The sequence below is a fragment of the Pelmatolapia mariae genome, linkage group LG16_19, assembly GCF_036321145.2.
Source record: "Pelmatolapia mariae isolate MD_Pm_ZW linkage group LG16_19, Pm_UMD_F_2, whole genome shotgun sequence".
NCBI lineage: Eukaryota > Metazoa > Chordata > Actinopteri > Cichliformes > Cichlidae > Pelmatolapia > Pelmatolapia mariae.
In genome coordinates this window covers 30727419-30748901 of record NC_086241.1, presented here as the reverse complement: position 1 = coordinate 30748901, position 21483 = coordinate 30727419, and the positions used below count along the sequence as shown (strand labels likewise).

At 40.6% G+C, this 21483-nt stretch overlaps 1 protein-coding gene across 1 annotated transcript in view; it reads left to right on the top strand.

Annotated features, from left to right (window-relative positions):
- Positions 1–21483, top strand: part of LOC134645622 (SH3 domain-binding protein 4) — a 52284-nt gene that overhangs the window by 9588 nt on the left and 21213 nt on the right. Inside the window, exons 2-3 of the mRNA XM_063499128.1 lie at positions 13346–13567; positions 14493–16849. Coding sequence (XP_063355198.1) covers positions 13444–13567; positions 14493–16849 — 2481 coding nt within the window. The 5' untranslated portion in view covers positions 13346–13443. The remainder of the gene's footprint in view (positions 1–13345; positions 13568–14492; positions 16850–21483) is intronic.

Genomic DNA, 21483 nt, shown 5'->3' with positions numbered 1-21483 from the left:
AAAGCACTTCACGCAAGTTGAGTTGCCTGAGATTCACAGAATTTACCGAAAGTGTAAAATTTTTGTGATATGTATCGTTGTGGGGAAATGTCTTATATCGGGATATTAGATTTTGGTCATATTGCACAGCCCTATATATAGGGATGAGTATCGTTTAGGTTTTATCCGATACCGGTGCCAAACCGGTACTTTTGAAACGGTGCCGGAGCTTAAACGGTGCTCGAACTGGTGCTTAAAGAATGGAAAACACAAACTCCAAAAACCTCTCATGTTTAACTGTTTTTTTGTAAAAAGATAACAATGTAAGCCTTTTCTTCAGCTATAGGGCATATATGGTATCACTCTTGGCTGGAAGCAGTGCTTAAACAATGGAAAAAACACAGGTCCAAAAACCTCTCATATTTAGCTGTTTTCCACTTTTTCTTTGGTCATTTTAGCCTTTTTGGCCAGGGTGAAGGGAGTATCTGCCATCAAACAAGAAGACAGCCGCACGTAACTACAACGGTGTTTGCTAGTTCACCTTACATGCATTAATTTAATAACGTGGTTAGCCTACTCAACGTAAATTACACACGAACAACATTAAGCCACTCACCCAGAGAAGAACGGCTGCTGCTGCCATCATCATCCGTCATCATTTCTGCTACACTGGCAGGGCTAGGGGCCAGGACTCTCCTCTTCGGGTTCTTGGGGGATGTTGCTAACTCCGGGTCTGATAACAGGCACCACACCCGCAGTAGATGTGCTGCTCGGTGTGAAGTCTTGCAGCAAGCTATCAAATACGGTGCATTTCTCGGCTTTTAAAAAAACGCTATGCGTTGCCAGGTGTTTCATCAGATTCGAGGTGTTACCTCCTTTGCACAGTATCACCTTAAAGCAGGGGTCCCCAATCCCAGTCCACGAGGGCCGGTGTCCCTGCAGGTTTTAGATGTGTCCTTGATCCATCACAGCTGATTTAAATGGATAAATTACCTTCTCAACATGTCTTGAAGTTCTCCAGAGGCCTGGTAATGAGCTAATCATTTGATTCAGGTGTGTTGACCCAGGGTGAGATCTAAAACCTGCAGGGACACCGGCCCTCATGGACTGGGATTGGGGACCCCTGCCTTAAAGCATTTGTTGCAGGCTGCTGAGTTTGCATCTTTTGCTGTGAAGTACAGCCAGACTTTTGACCGTTTCGCCTTGGGCATTTTTAATCTGTAGCTCTGCTCTAAAAGAATGTACGTACCTGGGCCCGCCTACTATCCTTGGAAAGGTAGAAATCCAAAGTGTATGACATCTCAGGAAAAAAAAGCACCGAAATAAAGCACCGAAATGTGCGCTGCTTTTCGGTCTGGTTACTACTGTTTATGTCAGAACCAGTGCCACAATGGCACCGGATACCGGTACCCATCCCTACCTATATAGCAGCACTTTGTCCTAATTTCAATAGCACAGAGCACTGCTTACACTAGTGTTATTACTGTATCTTTAAGCAAATTTCTTGGTGTGATGTAAATTCTAGGGGTCATTTACTTTTTTACTACTACACTGAAAGGTATCAATGCAACGGTGACACAAATCAAATCAAATCACTTTTATTGTCACATTCTCTTTCTAATGGACTAGAAAGTTGTACATGAACAAACATCTGTCCTAGGTGTCTGCACCTATCTGGGTGTTTTCTCTTGCTTTGGGCCTTCCCATGTCAGCAACTTTAGCCTGTCGTTGAGGTGTAAAATGTTAATTGCACAGGTCGCCAATCATTAGAGAAAAAAAATTCTGTAACAACTTCGTGAAGCGTTCCTCTTTTTTTTTTGGCAGGGATAGCTCAGTAGGTAGCATGGTGGCCCCATGATGGGAAGGTCGGGGGTTCAAATCCACTGAATGGCTACTCTGAGGTACCCCTGAGCAAGGTACCGTCCCTACACACTGCTCCCCGGGTGCCTGATTAGTGGCTGCCCACTGCTTAACTGAGTGAATGGGTTAAATGCAGAGAGAGTAATTTCCCCACGGGGATCAATACATTATTATTATTATTATTATTGTTATTTTCCCTTTTCTGTTAAGGAAATGTTTTTAACCGCTCACCATTCGACATTCGACTCAATGGACTGAACGCTTCTTAGCTTCTGTGTTGATCGAGAGCTACACGGTGTTTATTTCAGCTGGAACCAAGATGCCCTTTCTTTTGTCTTGGGATTAATGAGCATCTCTCACTGGTTCTGTTCTTTAATGCTCACTTTTCTGGAGACTTTTCTGGAGAAAATCTCAGAGAAACAAACTCAGCGATTTCTTTGCCTCCTGTTTCGATGAGTCATGCATGCCTTCATGCCAGCATAAATGGGCTATAGTGATGTCATGAGTGTCTTGAGACACAACCAATGCAATCGCCACAAATTAGGGTTGAGTTGTTGTTTGACTCTCTGCTTTTTATTGTTGTGTGTGTACGATGTCCCATGGTGGCAAACACCGGCGTTAACTCCATACCAGAGCATCCCATGTCCTCCACTATATTTATCGCTTTTCAGCCCCCCCCCCCCCCCCCCCCCCCCTTTTTTTTTTTTTTGCAATTGTTTTCCAGTACCTAGTTTGAATATTTTTAAGGTGTAGTTGTGACAGCGAAGCATGACTCTCCAGATGCACAGAAACAGGTCTCCCTGACAGTTGTGTATACCCTGCGCCAGAGCTCTGTCTCGCTGCGGGACATGAAATACCGGAGCTTTGTTTCCGCACACTCAAGGCCTCGGCAGTGTTGACTCAGTATGAGAGTGTTTGTGTTCTTGCATCTCTCGCAGGGCTGCTGCCTGCAAACACAGCAGCTGGGTTTCTCTCATTATCTCATGAATTCACAAGTTAATTCAAGGTCTGAGAGCTTGTTTAACAGCCAGCGCTCGTCAGCTGCCTCATCCTCCCTCGCTGGAGACACACTCAGATGGCTGTGCGTGTTAGTGGGTTTAAATGTGACGCAATGGTGGAGTCACTGTTGTTTCTGTTCAGGCCGTCTTTAGTCAGAAAGTAACTTATACAAGAATGTTTTGTTAACATTTCGAAATAAGAAAAAGCTTGGTGTTAGGGAAACCATAATATGATGCCCTTTTTTCTGCCATCTTCTTTGTTGGTGTGTCCTGAGGATCTATGATTGCAAGTGAGCAGATGCTATCAATGTATTGAAGGCGGCTCTTTGAAGGAAATGCAACAGGCAGGGAGAGTAAGCAGAGATCTGGCCGCCTCTCATCACAAAGGCATTTCCTCCTCAGCCACTTCCTGCTAAGGAGCAGTCGCCCTTAAAATCACAGCAGAGGCCCAGGCTACGCTGACGGTCAATATGAGGCCTGTCATTTGGTCATCGGGCTGCTTTTATTGCTGTGAGGAAAACATCTTTAACCTTGTACAGTAGGTGGTTTTATAGCCCAAAGCATCATTAGTGGCTATCCACTGCAGTCCTGTTCTTTACAAATGGTGTACTCTCCTTTTTAAAGTAACAGCATAAAAGGAAAAAATGATGAGCAAGCAGGAAGGCAGGGTCTGTTTCAAGCCACAATCTGTGATCCAAGTATATTCAAAATGCTAAATCCAATCTCACTGTTAGTAACAGCAAAACTGGATTTGATTTGTTTTATGAAGCTGGAATTAAAGAGTCACAGAGTAGTACACAATACAGACCTTTCACCAGTCCAATGGGACATTTCATCTGTAATATGAATTGATTGGTAACTGTTCAAATCCACCCAAAAACTTGGGGCCAGAAAAATAATTTCCTACGGTTTTGTACTTGAAAAATAAAATAAATGTGTCATTAATGTAAAATCACAATCTGTCATATGTTTAATTTATTAGCAGGCTTTGTGCCCAAGGCGAAGTCGTGTTTAATTAGCTCACCGCGCACAGGCTGGTGTTGGGATTTTAAAACTCAACACAGAAGATCCTGTTACCGGTGGTACTTGTAAATATGTGCACCCAGACGTTCTGAAATATTCATATTTTGTGACAGTAAACATCAAAGCAATAATCAGCCCTGTCTCTTTAGCCTTGGGTCTGCTTAACATTTAGTGCTAATTAACAAACATTAGCCTACTTAAGGCTGAGTCCACTCATAAAGTCACTCACGCACTCGTTGTCATGGTTTTGAAGCAGACATTTTGTTGCTAGTGAACGTGAAGGTGCCTTTGGAACCTACTTATATGTTTCCAAGTGAAACAGGCAGTGTTGGAGTTGATATTAGTTAATGTACCTGTCCTCTTATCCAGTGGTTGATTCGACTGTTATCATTAACACTTGCTGCATTTCTTTGTCATTTCTGACAGCCCTACTAATCTAGGAAACTAATTTAAAATTACACATGCTTAATTAGCATACTGGCATGGTCATTTATAAAGGCAAACTGTACTGGGATTGAAATTAGTTTATGTTGCAGTACAGACGCTTGCTTAACAACATATGATGACTCCACCCCAACTGCTGTGCAGGAAATGGATGCTGACACTAAAAAAGTTGTGTTGTTTTTTTTTTATAGGTTTAATAACATTTCTCTATGCTACAAACCTCATACGGACATTAAAGTTAGAGAGTCTGGGAAAAACAAAACATTTCATAACTAAGAGCCACAGGGAGAGCACATTATTTCTAAACTGTGGGTTTTTCTATAATGAAGATGCCCACTGTGCCTTATAAGCTGTTCAAAGGCTCTTTGTGATTTCCCTGTGAATCTGTAATAAAAACCAGTTGGCACCAGCATTTTCCTGAGGGACATCCACCCTACAGGAAGTGAACGGCTGAATAAAAGGAGTGGCACGGTTGACAGCTTTGCAGAGCACTTCCTCTGCAGGGACCGTGAAGGAAAGGCTGAGTGACTTGACTTTTTCTTCAAGCTGAGATGTTCTCCCGCGGCCGCTGCAGTGAACTGAAGTGTGGAAATCGGCTTAAGGCGCCTCAGCAGGGTCAACTATCTGCCGTTCCTGCTGCCTGCCTAAATTGACCACCTCACTGCCCTGACAGGAAATGAGAGCAGAGGTTGGAGAATGACGGATGTGATTATAATTCTATATTCATGGCCTTGGTTTGCATCGGGAGAATCGTCTCACCCTGCAACGCAGTTAACACTTCCTCCTCCCACTCCCCCTTCTCCTCCTCTTATCCCTCCTTCTGCAGACAGTTTAAAGGACAGAGCAGCAGACAGCCTGAGGGCGCAGGGCTTTAACTGGGCTGACAGTGGATCAGTACCATTAAACAAGTACGCAGAGAAAGACAGCAAAACAAAAGATATGACCAAATTATCTCTCCTCGCTGCCTGCAGTACAGTTCACTGCACCAGAGTTTATTGGACGATTTTGAACCTGTTAAATGGGGTGTGTAAATAATTTAGAGTTTATTGCTTGTTGCTCTGTAAAGATGTATTTTAAGGATGTACATTTTAAAGCTAGAAGCCAAACAGTAGTTAAAGGCGACAAGAAGTCTCTTTTTGGACATTTACACTGGGGGAAATAATTAGTTGATCCCCTGCTGAGTTTGTAAGTCTGCTACTTTCAAAGAAATGAATAGTCTCTTATTTTTATGGTAGCTTCATTCTAATGGAGAGAGACAGAATAATATAATATTCAGAATATCAGTCAATTTAAAGCTTCAGTTTCCTCAACAGACTTTCTATAAAACTGAAGTCTGTAGACTGGCTAGGCCACTCATAAAGTATTTTTTTTGTTAGCCATTCTTTTGTTTCCTTGGCAATATATTTTGGGTCATTGACATACTGGAAGATCCCCCAATGACCTATCTTAAGTGTTCTAGCAGAATGAAGGAGGTTCTTGTCCAAGGAGGTTCTTCAACTCCAAACTGGAGTTGCTACTAAAGTTTCATTGTATTCCTGATAAACCTTTATTTTGGTCATTTGGTCTGTGCAATCACAATTTCTTAAATCCCAAAAAGCTAGAGGTTTTTTTAGACCCTTTTTAAACCCTTGCAGGGCCCTTCTGTGTGTGGAGTATGGGTTTTTAGCATGGTTTTTCTCAGGGAGCTCCGGTTTCTTTCACCTTTAAAAACATGGTAAGTTAATGCTGTCTGACTTGTCCCAGGACACAATCTGAAGTTCATGTCAGGAGTTTAAACTTTTCGGTTAAATGAAAGTTAAAAAAGGTTCCAGAAACTAGAAAATACGTTGAGAGACTGACCGCACATGTATTTCATAGATGATGTAATGCTTGCTGTAACTTTAGACAATAATAGAAAATGTATTTTTAAATGTCAATTAGATGAACAAAGCTGCCAAATTTGTTGAAAGTCAAGAACAGCCTGAGACTGTATACCCCCACCAAGGCTGGAAATAACCTCCACTCTAAGCATGAATTAGTCCCTGGATCCAGATACGCTTGGTATTTTCTTGGAAACTGTCTCCCACTTTTTCCTATTTCGGTTCTACTAACTCTATTACCTTGCCCTCATGCAGCTTTCTGCTCATATACTGTACATCTTCATCAAGTCTTTATTTGCTCAAGTATTTCTGTCCACACACTTGGGTTGTGTGCATTACTCTTTTCAGAGAGCCTTATTTAGCTGAACTGCCTCCACGGTCAGGCTTTAGGTCTTTACATAAAATTCTTCACAATAGATGAAAATAAAAGACTGTTACTGTGTGTTCTCTGGTCACTTGTTCTGCATTTATCTGTCTGTTCTACTGTGGCTTAGAGGAGAATACCAGCCACAGCTTTCCTTTTTGACACAATCCTCCCAATGAGAAACATGAAATTGTGTGAAACTGTTATGGAAGTCAGTTAAAGCAGTTACACTTTGCAGAAATGTTATTAGAAAAAGTCTGGAGGGAGAGTTTTTGACATGTTGTTAGCAAAGAAGCCGGCTGAGCCTCATTATGGCCTCTCCAAGCGCCTTATTACCAGGCAGCATGTTGTGATTTGCATGAATAGAGTCTTCTTGTTTCGCTTTCTCAGATTTACATGCCAGAAGGACCTCGCCCACCATTGTTTTCTGCGGTGGGAGTTAAACAGTGCAGGGTGGTCAGGCTGAGGTTTGGATAGCTGCTGCTGCAGACCACCCAAAGTTTACATCTGACCTCACCTCACCCAGGTCTTCCCACTCGTTTCAGATGAGATCCAGACAATATGCCATTGAGCAGAGCATGCTAACACTGGTTTTGAGTTAATAGTGAGAAAACTGTCTTTAGGGCTGGACTAATGTGGATTATAGTGATATTTTTGGATTAAAGCTAATTTTTTTCTACATGAACCTGTTTGTGCAGCAGTTTATATTCAGAAAGGAGCTTTAAGGATGGCTGGAAATCCAATAAGACATCAGATAAAACAATAAATGAGGACACAAGTTAAAAAAATAACAAAATTAATGGTCAAAAACATGAAGCTGTACTAAAAGAGTGGATTTAAAATATGTATAAAGCTGTCACTACACTCTGCTCCTCTCAGAGCCTCATCAGGCTGTTTCAGCAGCTCAGAGCTGCCAAGCAAAAATGTGCCCCACCAGAGGATTTTGGCCTGAACGTTGGAAAACCTAAAAACGGCTCGTGCAGACGACCCAAGGGACCCACTTGCTTCATCCAGCAAAAAACTCAGACATGGACTATATTTTGGCACATGAGCATGTAGTCTTGTGTAAAGTCATAAGAGGCATACTTATAACTGATACAATTACAACCAGTGCTACAGCTTTAATATTGCTGTAATGTACATGAGTAATCATCTTAATTAAAATTGCCTCAGAGCTGTTGTTTTGGCCACTTGTGGGCAGCAGAAGTGAATTATGATAGCAATATTATATCACCTTTACTGGTGGCAAAAATGCTCATGAATGGGAATCTGATACTCACTTCATTTCATTGCATTTGGTTACCTCCAACACCGGAGAAAATACTGAAGTGTTTAGCTGGTCTACTGGCAGTTCACCTGAAAAATGTCTTTTAAACAATTCTGGCCAGCAGAGGCCAAAAATGAATGTGCTAGACCTGCGTAAGGCTCCATTCACACAAGTCTAGAGACTGGCTGGCGTGTACCTGGTAGGGTCGTAAGTATTCCTCAACTGCTTGCTGGCAGTTGCAGTGAAATCAGTTGTTAAGTTCCAGTCACACAGCACTAGAAACTAGTCAATCCCCCAGTAACCACCATTCATTAGTGAAAAATGTGTATTTCTCGGCAAATTTTTGTGGGATGTTGCTTGCTGCCACTTGGTGAAGTGGTCACCAGAGGGGCTGCAGCAGTTCGTTGCCATAATCGATGATGTCGACTATGAAAATTAGTCGACGTGAAATTTTACTGTCGACACGTCATATACTATTACCACGTAAATGTATTAGTATATATTAGTTAATATTTTTATTTATTTATTTTTTTCTGATGATCCTATTGAGTATTGTTAAAAACACATTTGATTATTTTCAAATTCAGATGTTTCCTAAGTCATTACTTTAATTTGCTGTGAGACGAGACAACAGGGTGATATTCACAGGTGGGCAGACCTGAACATGTGAGGCACTGGAGCCTAGAACAGGAGGTTTGCCCACAGGATGATAGTTATTGAAATGATCGTTGACTAATTGACTAATTGAAGAAAAATTGGTTAGTTGGTCACTTAGGTTAGGTATGTAGCGAGCAGTGCTGGGCGATATGACGATATATATCGTGTGGACGATAGAAAAGTGTCTATCGTGCCATTTGTCTTCTATCGTCTCTATCGTTTCTAACTCTAATTTAATAAATTATTACATAAAATATATCATTAACCCTTTACAACCAGTCGGAGCAGGCACACTCCGTTTTCCCTAACTATTTTTAAATCCCTGTAGAACTGGAACCACGTTAGGTATGGCACAATAATGTTTTTTGCATATGAAACCGTAGGAGTTGTACTTACATCTTATTCCATTAGCTTCCCCTAGGTCACGGTTTCCTTCCACATATAGCTTTGCAAAAATTGCATAAAAAGCACTTCCAGCAACAAAAACATAATATTCCAAACTTGCAGGAACAAAAACATAATATTCCATTAACACGCTTTGCCGATCCGATCAGCTGTTCATAACACTTCCTACGTTGTAATATAAGTCAGCACGAACTATCGCATGTCCGCCATTACCTGTCCGAAACCGAAAGTGACGTCATTTTTGCGGAAATGTAGTTTTTTAGCTTCAAAGCCTATGTTGGTGTTTTTAAAAGTCATGTTTGACTTTATGCTTTTCTGTATCGTTTCTGGGATGCTTAGAAGTCAAATTACACTGTTGGAAATAGTTTATTTTGATGCACATGCTGTATTTTTGCAAATTTGCATTTATTCATTTTCCCTGTAGTATATAAAAATTTGTGTATCTCAAAAATACAACTATGAAGACACTCAAAATAAATTTCTCGTGGTTGGAAACTATTTTGTGCAACTTTTTTGTATTTACAGTTTTGAGGGATAAGCCTCTTAAATTTCTCTAACTAGAAATATATGTAAAAAAAAAAAGATTTTCAATTTTTTTGTAGTTTATTGCACTTTTTTTGCAATTTATGTAGTTACTATGGACTTAATGCATACATATTATTAAAATTTGGGCTATAACGGTTGTATTGATGTATAACAACCTGAAATACTCCCACAAGTGGCACTACAGCATGTAAAATGTAAAGATAAGCTCTGGCGGACTTGGTTCTATGGTAGGTCTTAAAGGGTTAAATAGCCTGTGCAAATATATTAGTGTTGTCTTCTCACTATACATACTCTTAACTTTATGCAAGAGAAAATAAAGTATAAAAAAATGATATTTTTCGCAAAGAAACTTCGTCTTGTGGTTTTGCGACATGGTGCTGCTTTACATGCACCTGGATTTGCGACATGCTTTACGGTAACTCAAAACAAAGACTGCACCCTCTCCACTCGCTGTTTACAGACTGCATACTTTCCAGATGACCACAGGTCAGGTGGTATATCGTGATATATATCGTTATCGTGATATAAAATAATTCATATCGTGATAAATATTTTTTCCATATCGCCCAGCACTAGTAGCGAGTGTTTGCAAACAAGTCAACATCTTCCATGCAAGTCTGCTAGTGACTTAAACAATCTCAGGGAGGGTTTTGGTGCAGCATTTTAATTCTGACTGTGACTCAGCGATGACCAACAGCTTCTAGTAACCACTCACCAACTGGTTGGAGAATGCACATTTTTTCCTAGTGGCCAGAGACTGCTAGGGAGTTTCCAACCACTGTAAATGAGGCCTAAGCTAACAAAAAATATAACATTTGTGGGCCAGACAACTAAAAGAGGTTAAAAATTCTAGTTAAAAAAAAAAAAAAAGTTAAAAAATCTATCCTAAATTAACTTACAGTGAGTAAATATGCTTACCTGTATTTGCAGCTCTGTATGCTCAGAATTTACATGTACAACCTTCCCACAGGAAACTGGCCATATTGTTTGACAAGTAATTTATCTTGTTGAAAACACTAACTAAACAGTAGCCCCACAAGAACGTGTCAGTGTTTAAACTAAAGACAATAAAGTCATTTTTATGACAGTAGTGATAATGGCCTTTGTTGCTAATGTGCCTTAAATTCCATTGCCCAGCCTGTGCTAATACTGAGAACATGGCATACAGATACAGTTTTAAGGGTTATAGCACAAAACAAAACCATATTTAATGTGCTAGAGAGTAATGAAGGTTAATCACGCACACCTTTATGCATTGCTACAGCTATAAAGTGAATCTTTGTCTCCCAGCAGGATAGAGATTAATCATAAGCTGGTATTTGTTTAGCCTGTTAGGACTCAGAAACCCTGCATGTGGTTTTATGGGGATACTATAAAGTAGCTGATGCTGCAGCTTTTATATACCAAATTAATAATTCGGCTTCAATGAATGGGCTGTTAATGGTTTCCAAAGCATAAGACAGTAATTTCCCCTGATGTTCTAAATGTCAACAGCTGACAGTGGGAAGCTGTAAAGCTGTGACTTCTTGTTTTGGAGCTAAAATCAAACTTTAAAAGCAGAACCTAAAGCAGAACAGCTGTTTGTTTGAACCTCTTTCTATCCCCTTTGTGTCTGAAACAGTCTGTATATCTATGTTTTATGTGAAGCAACAGAATGAACTGAACTTGAATTTGCTTCAGTGAGTGTGATGTAAAGCAAAGAACATACATGTCCTGATTTAACAAATTTAAACTGGAGCGCTCACGGATAGCAGTCATGCTTTGCATTTTGCAAAGCATGACTGCAGGACAAACTTTAGAGTCCCAGTTTAATTAAGCAGTAACACACATGGTGCACATAAGATTCAAAGAAGCCTGTAAAACTTTGGCTGCAATGTTTTTGATCTAATGTTTGGTGTACGTGTGTGAGTTAGAAGCACACCAGGGTTGCATGCAGCTGTCTAAGAGGATCTCCTGCTGTTATGTGATGAAATACCCTCAGTCACCTTTTTCATTGCACATTGTATAGGTTTCCATAAACTGTATTTGGTTTCCATTAGAAATTCTGATTTAATTCAGTAGATCAATCAAAATAGTTCAAACTAAGATAACTGTTAACAAAGCAGAGAACAGGAAATTGGCTTTACCAGATTTTATGAAGGTGGCATTCAAAGCCATGAATATTAACATTGTATTGATAGACAAAGTGTGTCTGACATCTGCCAAAGTTAGCTTAAGCTGAAATGGTTCATATATGGTGCTTTTGTACTTGAGCAATCGAAGCACTTTACACAAGCTACACCTAAGTGCTTTCTATTTAACATTCTCACACAGATGAACACATCAGAGCAAGTTCAGTATCAGGATTCTTTGGCATACAGACTGGAGCAGCCATGGATTGAACCACTAACCTTCAGATTAGTAGATGATCTGCTATAACTCCTGAGCTACAGCCCAGTGAAAGACTGGATGTTTGCTTGTATAGTGCAGTACAGCTGCAAGTCTTCCTCGGCCTCTTCCTCCTTGCGCTTTATGCCATCTTTGAGCTGACTGTGTTATAAATTATGGATTACAGTGAAATGCCTGGTGTCTCTCAAACTGCTATGTTCCACTGACCCATATCTGCTGTTTGCATTTCTTCACGCTCCTGTTCTTTAAGCCTTGTGTTTATATTGACTGCAGTGGGTTTAAAGTCTTGTCTGATGCCTGGCAAGGACTGCAAAAGCAGACAGAAAGTTATACTAAACGTCGCATGATGCATCTACAAAAAACAAGAAATATTACAATGTGTGGAAATATGTGCCACGTGTAACTCACAAAGAGAAAATAAAAGTCCAATTATTCTATCCTAAAACTGTACCAGGAGACATTTCATTCAATATTTGGTATTGCACTAAAGGATGCTGAACACAAGCTATGTTGTATCGTTCACATTTTCCTGTGTGAAAGTATAAACTGCTTCACAGACAGACACACAGTTACTACAGCAACTGAGCTCTTAAAACTTTTTTTTCGAAGCACCACAGACATGCTGGAGCATTGAAGGTGAATGAATCAGTTGCTGTTGTTTCCACCTGTATAGAAATGCTGTTTACAGAATAGTTTCAGTTTTAAGATGAAACTATATTTGTAACAACTTTTTAAAGATTCGTGTCTTCAGCAGGAACCAGACAGCCTGGGGCTGTGGGCCTGAAACAGGGCAGGAATGTCACACAGTTATGAGAAACTAACATTTATTTGTTTTGGCATTTTTGGAGGATTTATTAATAGAAGGAAAAATACAGACTACTAACCTTAACCTTTATCAGCGTGATAGTAATCACTTTGGAGGAAACACTGATCCTGTGTTATATTTATGTGTTTTAGTTAATTTGAATCCAACAGCTAAGAGTGGACAGCAGTGTGAGTTTGCCTTCTGTTGACCAAAGATGAGGGAATATTTTGTGTTTTAACTTGATCATATCTGGCAGCTGACTTGTCCCCTGAATATAACCCTTCTGCGTTTTAGATTTTAGAAGCTCAAAAACAAGATAATCTCTTTTTTCTTTCGAGTATGTTAATTATTACAGAAATAGTCTTATCACTAAGGAGAAGATTAGTCTGAATAAATAAGCTAACATTTATGAAGATTAATTGCTATCATCGCCCAGGCAGCCAAAACTCATGCGTGTGCTTAATTTCGTATTCTACTGATGTTTCTTTTCTGGGCTGAATCTGTACATGAATATGCTGAACTCCTGAAGGAGCATCAAAGAGTTTTAGGAGACTTTAATCATCCAAATAATTTTGAACATCCACTATATGTATACACACTGGTGTTTAGTTTGTCTTAAAGAACAGAAAGACAGAAAACCAAAAACATTCAGATTAAAAGATGGTTGAAAATCTTACTTTGAGAGGACGCGTTGGTATATTCTAAATAATAATTAATAACTGCTGACTCAATATATTCTCTGTCTTACAGTGATCATGGGAGGCTGTTGACATCTGATCTCCCTGTTAGCTCAGAGGACGCTAGAGTAGCTCGAAAACACCGCTGGGTGCGCAGTCACTGGTCCAAACATGGCTGCCCATCGAATCAGAGCCACGACGAACAACAACGCTTCCCTGCCTCGCTGCAAATCAGAGGGAACGCTCATCGATCTCACCGAAGGAGTGTCAGAAGCCAGTCTCACCGATGTCAAAGGTCAGCAGGCCTGAAAAGCGTATTGAAATTAATGACACAAGAGTCATTTATTTCTTTTTTTCTCTGCTTTTCTCTCAGGTTTGAAGTAGTTTTAACTACTTAGCACTTTAAATAAGCTTATTACAATTTTTCAGAGATAAACTTTAATAAATAATACTTTTAAGAGCTTTTTAGGGTAAATTTTTCAGTACTGTTAAAACTAGGAATAATGTTTAAATAAACCCCAGACTCAGTAGTGAACTTCTTTAGATGCAGACTCTGTTTTGTAGTTGTGTTTATGGGGATGATAGGTACTATCTTTGATAATTGTAGAGCTCTCTGTAAAATCCTGTGTAAACAACTCCACAAAGAACATTCTAACTCATTCCGCATTGAGCCATCATTCTGCCATACATATTGTTGTTAAGTGTAGGTAAGATACACAGGAACCAAATCCCCCCCCCCCAAAAAAAAAAAAATATGATGCTGACTGGTGCATAATTGTCCTATGATAAATAAAACCAGATTGTTAGGGTTCATGTGTTTATGAGAGGGAGAAAGAGAGAGAGAGATAGCAGATTACAGATTACAGAGGTGAAAAGGAACCAAAAGGGCATTCTGTTCAGTCAGTCTCTACCAGAAAAACAGGGGCATGAACTAGTGAGAGACCTTTCCTTCCATGTCTGCACATCTGGTAGTGACACTCCATAGCTGAATATAAATGGCCCAGGTTCTGCATATGTAGACAAAAAATATTTAGTTCTTGAAATAATTTGTAATAAATAAAAATTTGTTAAAGCCCTATTTCTAGGATTTTAGAAGTTAACCCTACTTCTCTATAGAAACACTGAAAAATTGATGACTAGCACTTGCCTTATATACATAATGATGTATTTCACCACAAAAATATCACACTTTCATGTTTTATTTATTTATTTTTTTCCAGTGCCTTCTCCCAGTGCCTTACGACTGGACACAACTGCCTCCTTTGGCACTGCCAGGGAGGTCGTTGCCATTAAGGACTACTGCCCGTCTAGCTTCACCACCCTGAAGTTCTCTAAAGGAGATCGCCTCTATGTTCTGGACTCGTCAGGAGGAGAGTGGTGGTATGCCCACAATAACAAAGAGATGGGTTACATTCCTGCAGCATATGTGGAGCCCATTAACTACAGAGACTCGTCCTTCAGCGACAGTGGGATGATTGACACCGTGGGAGACTGTAACGAGGAGGCAGCCAAAGAAATGGACCTTCTAGGCGAGTGGGCAGGAGTGATTCTTAAACCAACCACCTTCCAAAATGGAAATCCTTTTGCAACTAACCATACCTCTACAAATCCCTTTCTAAACGGGGGTCCCCAGAGCTCACTTGATCAAAACAGTAATGAAAAATCAGTTGATCTTCTTCTGTTTGATACCGTCACTCCATCGTTGCCCAAGTCCACCAGCAGCACTGCTGACATTAATGGTTTTGGCAGCGGTGTTATCAGTTTGAACCCTGTAAGTCCTGTGGGGGTCGGTCAGGTTATGCGCAGAGACAACCCGTTTTTTAGAAGCAAACGTTCCTACAGTCTGTCCGAGTTATCCATCCTGCAGGCACAGTCCGATGCTCCTCAGGCCTCTGCTAGTTTCTTTGGAGGCCTTAAAGCACCAGCACCGGAGCAGTTCCAGAGCAGGGAGGATTTCCGGACTGCATGGCTCACACACCGCAAGTTGGCCAGGTCCTGCCATGATTTGGATTCCCTTGGCCAGAACCCAGGCTGGGGCCAAACGCAGCCGGTGGAGACTAACATCGTATGTCGACTAGACAGCTCAGGCGGAGCTGTCCAGCTTCCGGACACCAGCATCAGCATCCATGTACCAGAGGGCCATGTCGCCCCTGGGGATACACAGCAGATCTCAATTAAAGCTCTGCTAGACCCGCCGCTAGAGCTCAACAGTGACCGCTGTACCACTGTCAGCCCTGTGGTGGAGATTAAACTCAGTAACATGGAAACCAAAACCACTGTTACCCTGGAGATGAAAGTGTCTGTTGTGGTAAAAATGGAGAGCAGGCAGACTACTGAAGTCTTGTGTGTACGAAGTGATTGTAAAGAGGGACCTTACACTCCTGTTCCTCAGGCATACATGTATGGAGACACAGTCCAGGTGTGCCTGGATAACCTTGAGCCATGTATGTACGTGTGTGTCGTGGCTCAGGCTCAATCCTTATCTCCAAATTCCACAGTTTGGGAGCATGTGGTTAAGAAGATCACTTTAGGAGTGTATGGTCCCAAACACATCCATCCATCCTTCAAAACAGTGGTGGCTATGTTCGGCCATGATTGTGCGCCAAAGACACTGTTGGTGAGTGAGGTTGGCAAGCAGGCCCATTCTGCACCACCAGTTGCTCTCCAGCTCTGGGGCAAACACCAGTTTATCCTGTCCCGACCGCAGGACCTTCGTGTTGGAGTTTATTCCAACATGGCCAATTATGAGGTAAAGGCTAGTGAGCAGGCCAGGGTAGTTCGAGGATTCCAAGTTAAGCTAGGCAAAGTCAGCAGGCTTGTCTATGTCATTGCATCACGCGCAGACGATGTGTCGGATTTCACCCTAAGAATCCAGGTCAAAGATGACCAAGATTGTATACTGGCCCAGTTTTGTGTCCAGACACCAACACCGCCACCCAAAGCAGGCCCAAAGACATCAGCGCAACGGCGATTCCTGAAGAAGAAGGAAGTTGGTAAGATTGTCTTGTCTCCTCTTGCCATTGCCACTAAGTATCCTGTTTTTCAGGACAGGAGAATAAACAACCTGAAGTTTGGAAAGTTAATCAAAACTGTCATACGACAAACAAAAAATCAGTACTTGCTTGAATATAGGAAAGGAGATTTTGTAGCTCTGTTAAGTGAGGAGAAGATCAAGCTGAAGGGCCAGTTGTGGACAAAAGAATGGTACATTGGATATTATCAAGGCAGAATGGGACTTGTCCATTGTAAGAATGTGCTAGTGGTCGGCAAAGTTAAGCCAATTTACTTCACTGGGCCTGACCTCACAACCTCATTGTTACTTGAGCAGATACTGAAGCCCTGCAAGTTCCTCACATATATTTACGCCTCTGTAAGAACTATATTGATGGAGAACATTGGCAACTGGCGAGCATTCGCAGATGCCCTTGGATATGTCAACCTACCCTTAACGCATTTTTGCCGCGCTGAGCTGGACAGCGAACCAGAGAGGGTTGCATCAGTGTTGGAGAGGCTGAAGGAAGACTGCAACAATGCCGAGAGCAAAGAGAGGAAGTCCTTCCAGAAAGAACTCCTGACAGTAAGTTACTACCTTGGCATCCTCCTCTGTAGCAGTGACATAGCGTTTTCTTTGAGCAACTGATTTTAAGAAATGAAAATTGTTCTTTTCTGTTTTAACTTTTCAGTTTCATTTCGATACATTATGGCCTTCATTGGTCCAATTAGAGGGATTATTTGTTCTTTATCCCCTTGGTTGGACACTTGTTTCTTAAAGCAAAATTATCCCTCTGCTGTGTTATCTTCCCACAGCTGCCTTAGGATTTAGGCTGTGGTCCAGTCTACTGATTCTGCTGGGAGTGCAGTCAATAACTGCTGTGTAGGCATCGGGGTCTAATCAGGACCGAGGAGCTATGCAGAGCAGCAGAATACTTTGTCCCCATGAGTATGCTGATCGTACAAATCCAATAGATAGCATAGACTGCACTTATAATTTTTTTACTTTATGTGCAAATAAATCAAACACGAGGAAAGAAGAAAAAGTGTGGAGAGCTTAATGAAACTGGCTCTTACTCTGGTATGTACACTAAGACATTTCAGGAATGGAAACACAGGCAAATTTAATATACTGATACAATAATACTGAATTAATTAATTCTGTGAGGCTAACGTGTGATTGATGATGAGAAGTAAACCCAACTGTATTTTTTGGTGAAAAATGTATGTTTTTCATTTGTGTCAGTTCCAATTACTATGATTTTGACCAGTGGTTGTGACAACTTGGGAAACAAATCACATATTCTTAGGTTATCATTAGGGGTTAGGGTTAGCGATACAGCTCAGCCAGTTAGAAAGAAACACAGGTGCTTGTCAGCTCATAACAAAAACCCTTTTCTTTACGTCTCTTTTTTCAGTTGGGCTTTAAGTAGAATATCAAATGTGGAACGCTTTAGCCAAGTTTAACATTTTTAGGGATTTTACTGGGGCTTTTCTTCTAAAGTGAACAGATGTGTCTGAAGCCTGGTCATTATGCTTATGTATTGTGTTTTTTTCTTTTCAGTGCATTCAGCCTTTTTTTTCTTTCTCGGAGGGGGAAAGGCCAAAATGCTGAGCTGTGTTCACTGTAAATGTGCAAACCAGCTCTGTCTGGCACTCGGTTGTGCATCTTCTGTCATGGAAATGTGGATTTTCGCCTCAGCGCCTCAGGCTGTCTGGATATCGAGCCTCATCCTTACATGCCTAAACACACTGTTTGTGGAACTGTGCTCCGTAAAATTTGGCATTTTTCATTTTACGACTTATATTTTACACGTCTGTGTGCCCCTGAAATATTACCGCCTTTTTAGTGGGCTGTGTCCCCTTTTGACTTGAGGCACTGTTTCTACGCTTTGTTTCTGTATCAGTACATTATCCTCCTGAGAGTTTCTCGGAGGTCACAGACATCTTACAGCTGAAGTAACGCTGAGCAGAAACACTGTAATTTACACAGGGTTGTAAACACTAGTTAGAAACATTTATAGACAGAGAAACTGCAGTATGGAAAAGAACATAATAAAAGGTGGTGACTGAAAATATGCCCTGCTGGGTAGTTTGAACATAGGCCTGTTTTTATGTTATTCCTGTCTGGATTACACCTAAACTACTGGTTACTCTCAGGACAATCAAAGCACGCAATGATCACTCAGATTCGGTATCACGAACGGTTGTTTTACCAGCGTACATATTCTTGTTTGACCGATGTGCAAACACTGCTCCCCCCTCCCCGAAAGCAGAATCGTTTGCGTGATGAAATCTTCCTCTCCTCTGGAAAGTGAGCTATTTTCTGTGTCAGGGGGGACATTCTCCAACGATTCGCCTGTGTGCCATTTGACGTGCCATTTTGAAGTCTATTTTTAGACGAAAGAGAACCAAATCAAAAGGACTGTGGTTGCACCAAAGAGCAGCCTTTGTGTTAAAATGTATGATGCTTTTTTAGTGTGCTTTGATTATTAGTAGAGAAAAGGAACATCATATGTATATATGCACACATCCAGTCCTGCAATACATCTTCCTTTGCAACGATTATGAGCTTCAGTTTAAGCTGCACCTGTATTGCAGAGGCACAAAAGGTATTATGTTATGAGATGATTATGTTATGTGTTTATATTGTAACTTGGCCACTGATGTATCCTGTGTTCCAGAGTCTGTGCTTAAGGTGACATCTTTATAAGCCATATTTTGGTCCACCAACAGTCCAAAACTAATTTTCTGTAATTTAGAACAGAAACTGAGCAAATCTTCACACTGGAGAGGCAGAAACAAGACAACGATTTGAGACTTACTTCTGCCATGTGAGTAACTTGCAGATCTTTTATAAGCCATAACAGGAAGGCAGTGAACAGCAGGGAAGTCTGTCACTCAGACTAATTCCCCATACATCTGCATGATGTTTTATTCAGGAGTAAAATCAGTATGGGCTGTACTGCTGTGCTCATATTCATATAAATCCATCTATTCTTTTCTTACATTTTTTAATTTCCACAACATGTTGGATTATCTGAGTGTTTATTACACTTCAAACCAATTAGCTGGTTTCAATTTAAAATATTATTTTTAATATTACGACAACCGCGGGTATTTTCTGGCGCCACCATCAGGTCAGGGTGTTCTTACACTAACTAACTTAGTGTAGCTAAGTTTTTTGTTGTTGTTGTTTTTTTTAACAGTAGTCAGAATACTAAACTAGGATTAAAGTGAATTTTTTTTGGTTTGCTGAGAGTGATTTTCAGAGAGCAATACAGTGCATTCTAGTGTTTTTTCCATAAGGTTTGTTTATATCAACAGACAGGGACAAGCCTGACGTCTCTGTCGATTCCTCGGGAGTACAGCTGGAGATTTATTTCAGCTGTCTCTGTGTGACTAACTGGAGTCTGTGATTTTTTCAGTCATTATGAAAAAAAAATCTGTGTTATAATGCTGTAAAAATGTCTCATCTAAACAAAATAAGCATTTTCTTTCTCATAATAACACAGCCATAGATGGTAGATGTTTTAAAGGAAGTAAAGGGGAGACATGCTGTGGACTACATGAACATTTAGCACCCTAAACAGTGTAATAAATGGGGAGTGATTTCAGATTTATGGACAGCTCAGTTGGCAACAGAAAAATAAAGTGGCATTATGTTAAAAAAAAAAAAAGCATTTACACCATCAATGTACTTTCCCTTTACTTTGTCTACAAACCATTTATTTGTGGAGCAGTTTATACTCCACCAGTAGACGGTAAAAACACCATCATGAGGCAAACTCACAGGTTAAATCTCACCACACTTAAACTTGATGTTAATGGGGTGTGTTTATTATTATGCTCAATTTCACCCTTTCAGATGCTGCTTTGAGCTTTAGAGAAGTTTTAAATTCTAAAAAGTGCTTGACTGTTATTTCATTTAATACATCTTATGTGGAATTGTTTCAGTGCGTAAATACAAATAGTGGTGTGAATATAGCTTCCATTACACATGTAATAGTTTGGCCCTGCAGGACAGTCAGATGTGAGTTTTGTTGGTATGTAAAGAGAGTTTTGTTGTTGTTGTGGATAATGGAAATGATCCAAGTTATGTCTGTTGGATCTCAAACCTGCAGATGTTTCCTGCCTCATTGTTCCCAAACTAAACAGAAGATGCAGTTGTGGACTAGCAGGCGCCTGCAATCCATACGACCCCATTGTCCTTCCCTTAGTCTTCCTTGACCCAGACCCTGCACATAGGACCAATTTGAACTTGTCTGAGGCAGGTGGATGATGTCTATGAACAGATTGATATTTTAACAGTAAAAATGAGCAAATAATCATTTGGTTACAGTACTGTGCAAAATGGGAAATAGGTGGATTAATTTATTAAAAGATGTGCAAGCATATATGGAGCTACAGTATATATATATATATATATATATATATATATATATATATATATATATATATATATATATATATGGTTCTGTAATGTTGAGGTCCAGGCTCTGGGAAGGCCAATCAATTGTTGATAACGTTTGTGTGGTTGATTTGCGTATATTCAGGTGTGCTTTTTACTGCATGTTTGGGAACATTGTAATCCAGGAAAAATGAAAGCATTACCAGTCAGATACTTTCCAGCTGAAGCAAAATCTGACTGTACTTTTCTGTGCTCAGAATTACTTCAATTCTGACAAAACCCAGACATTACTGGCTGAAATGGGCTGGAGGTGACGGGTTTTAACAAACACATGGAAAGTGGGGTGAATTTCATGGACCTTGTGAGTTTAAGAATAGCTGCATGATTTATTAGTCTTTCAATAACAAAATAAAACAGGGTCCGATAATATGGGAGCCATCTTCCTAGTCAGTTTTGAGTGGAATGTCTCTAGTAGAGAGCCAAACTTTGTGACCTGCCACATAGTTGGGAGAGGAGGGTCCTCCTGTGGTCTGCCAGTTGTTTGTTCTGCTCTGCTGTCTAAAGAAGCGCTGCCTTAATCTGATTCCAAATCCTATAGCAGTGATGTAGGTGGTGGTGGACTGATGGCACTGCCAACTCTTGCTCCTTGGTTTAAAACGGGGATGCTTCAAAGACTGTCATTCCTGTTGCTGATGACGTGAGTGTATTGCATGTGCGCTCAATCCAAAGCAACTGTGAGCTGGTAGACCAACTGGTAGACTGGTCTAACTGGTAGACTGGTTGGAGAAGGCTGTACAGTGCACAGAGCT